The 922-nt window shown below is 48.4% G+C and overlaps 1 protein-coding gene across 1 annotated transcript in view; it reads left to right on the top strand.

Annotated features, from left to right (window-relative positions):
* Positions 1–922, top strand: part of zdhhc1 (zinc finger, DHHC-type containing 1) — a 25,408-nt gene that overhangs the window by 13,217 nt on the left and 11,269 nt on the right. The window contains exons 5-6 of the mRNA XM_015392842.1: positions 6–236; positions 374–489. Coding sequence (XP_015248328.1) covers positions 6–236; positions 374–489 — 347 coding nt within the window. The remainder of the gene's footprint in view (positions 1–5; positions 237–373; positions 490–922) is intronic.

Raw genomic sequence — 922 nt, 5'->3', positions numbered from 1 at the left:
GTGTGTGTCCACAGTGCAGAATGAGACAGGTGTGTGTCCACAGTGCAGAATGAGACAGGTGTGTGCCTGTGTGTCCACAGTGCAGAATGAGACGGGTGTTTGGTTCGTCTTCCTCCCTGTGGCTCCTCTCAGGTCAGCAGCAGCGGTGATTCCTGTTCTGGCTGCCGTCACCATCGCTCTGGGCCTGCTGTCATCCGGGCTGCTCTGCCACCTGCTGTGCTTCCACATCTACCTGAGTAAGAACGCTCACCTGGTCGTCCTCTTAATCCACCTTAAACTGGGAGAGATAACATCCTCAGACTGGAGGAAGCTTCTTCTGTCAACTGCCTGTTACCTCATGAAAGATAAACTACGGCTGTGTTTGTGTCCTCAGTGTGGAATAGACTCAGCACATACGAGTACATTGTGCGACAGCGCCACCGTCTGGACAGCAGAGACCTCAGGAAGCCACCTACGGTGAAGGAGACCAGGCCTCCGTCAGTCATCCAGGTAACAAAGCTCCTCCTCTGGGTTGTTGGATCCATAGTTTTCCTTCTTTTCTATTAAAATGCATCCCGGCTCTAAATGGATTCCTTCTAATATGCTGGAGTTGGTTTTAATGCAGTTCTGGTTCTGAAGTTGGAGCCTCTGTTAGACCTGGATCCTATGAGGCGATTCTGAATTCAGCCTCCAGAGGTCCGTTTCACGAGGCCAGTTTGCAAAATTAAACCTGAAAACATGGAAACTCAGACTTTTCCGCTTCAGAGAGAGAATTATATTAACATTCACCTCAGAGCTAATTTGGTCAGTAGCAGGTTTGCTTCAGTAATCACGGACCGCCTTGTCTTTGCTCTCCTTACAGCAAATCACGTTGTTTTATTTCCCCATTTAGTCCGATTTTTGTCGTAGCATTGTGCATAAAAACACGTATATATCATTCCCA

Source organism: Cyprinodon variegatus, unplaced genomic scaffold (genome assembly GCF_000732505.1).
Source record: "Cyprinodon variegatus isolate N-32 unplaced genomic scaffold, C_variegatus-1.0 Scaffold609, whole genome shotgun sequence".
Classification (NCBI taxonomy): domain Eukaryota; kingdom Metazoa; phylum Chordata; class Actinopteri; order Cyprinodontiformes; family Cyprinodontidae; genus Cyprinodon; species Cyprinodon variegatus.
Note: the sequence above shows the minus strand (reverse complement) of the source record. Positions and strands in the feature narration are given on the sequence as shown.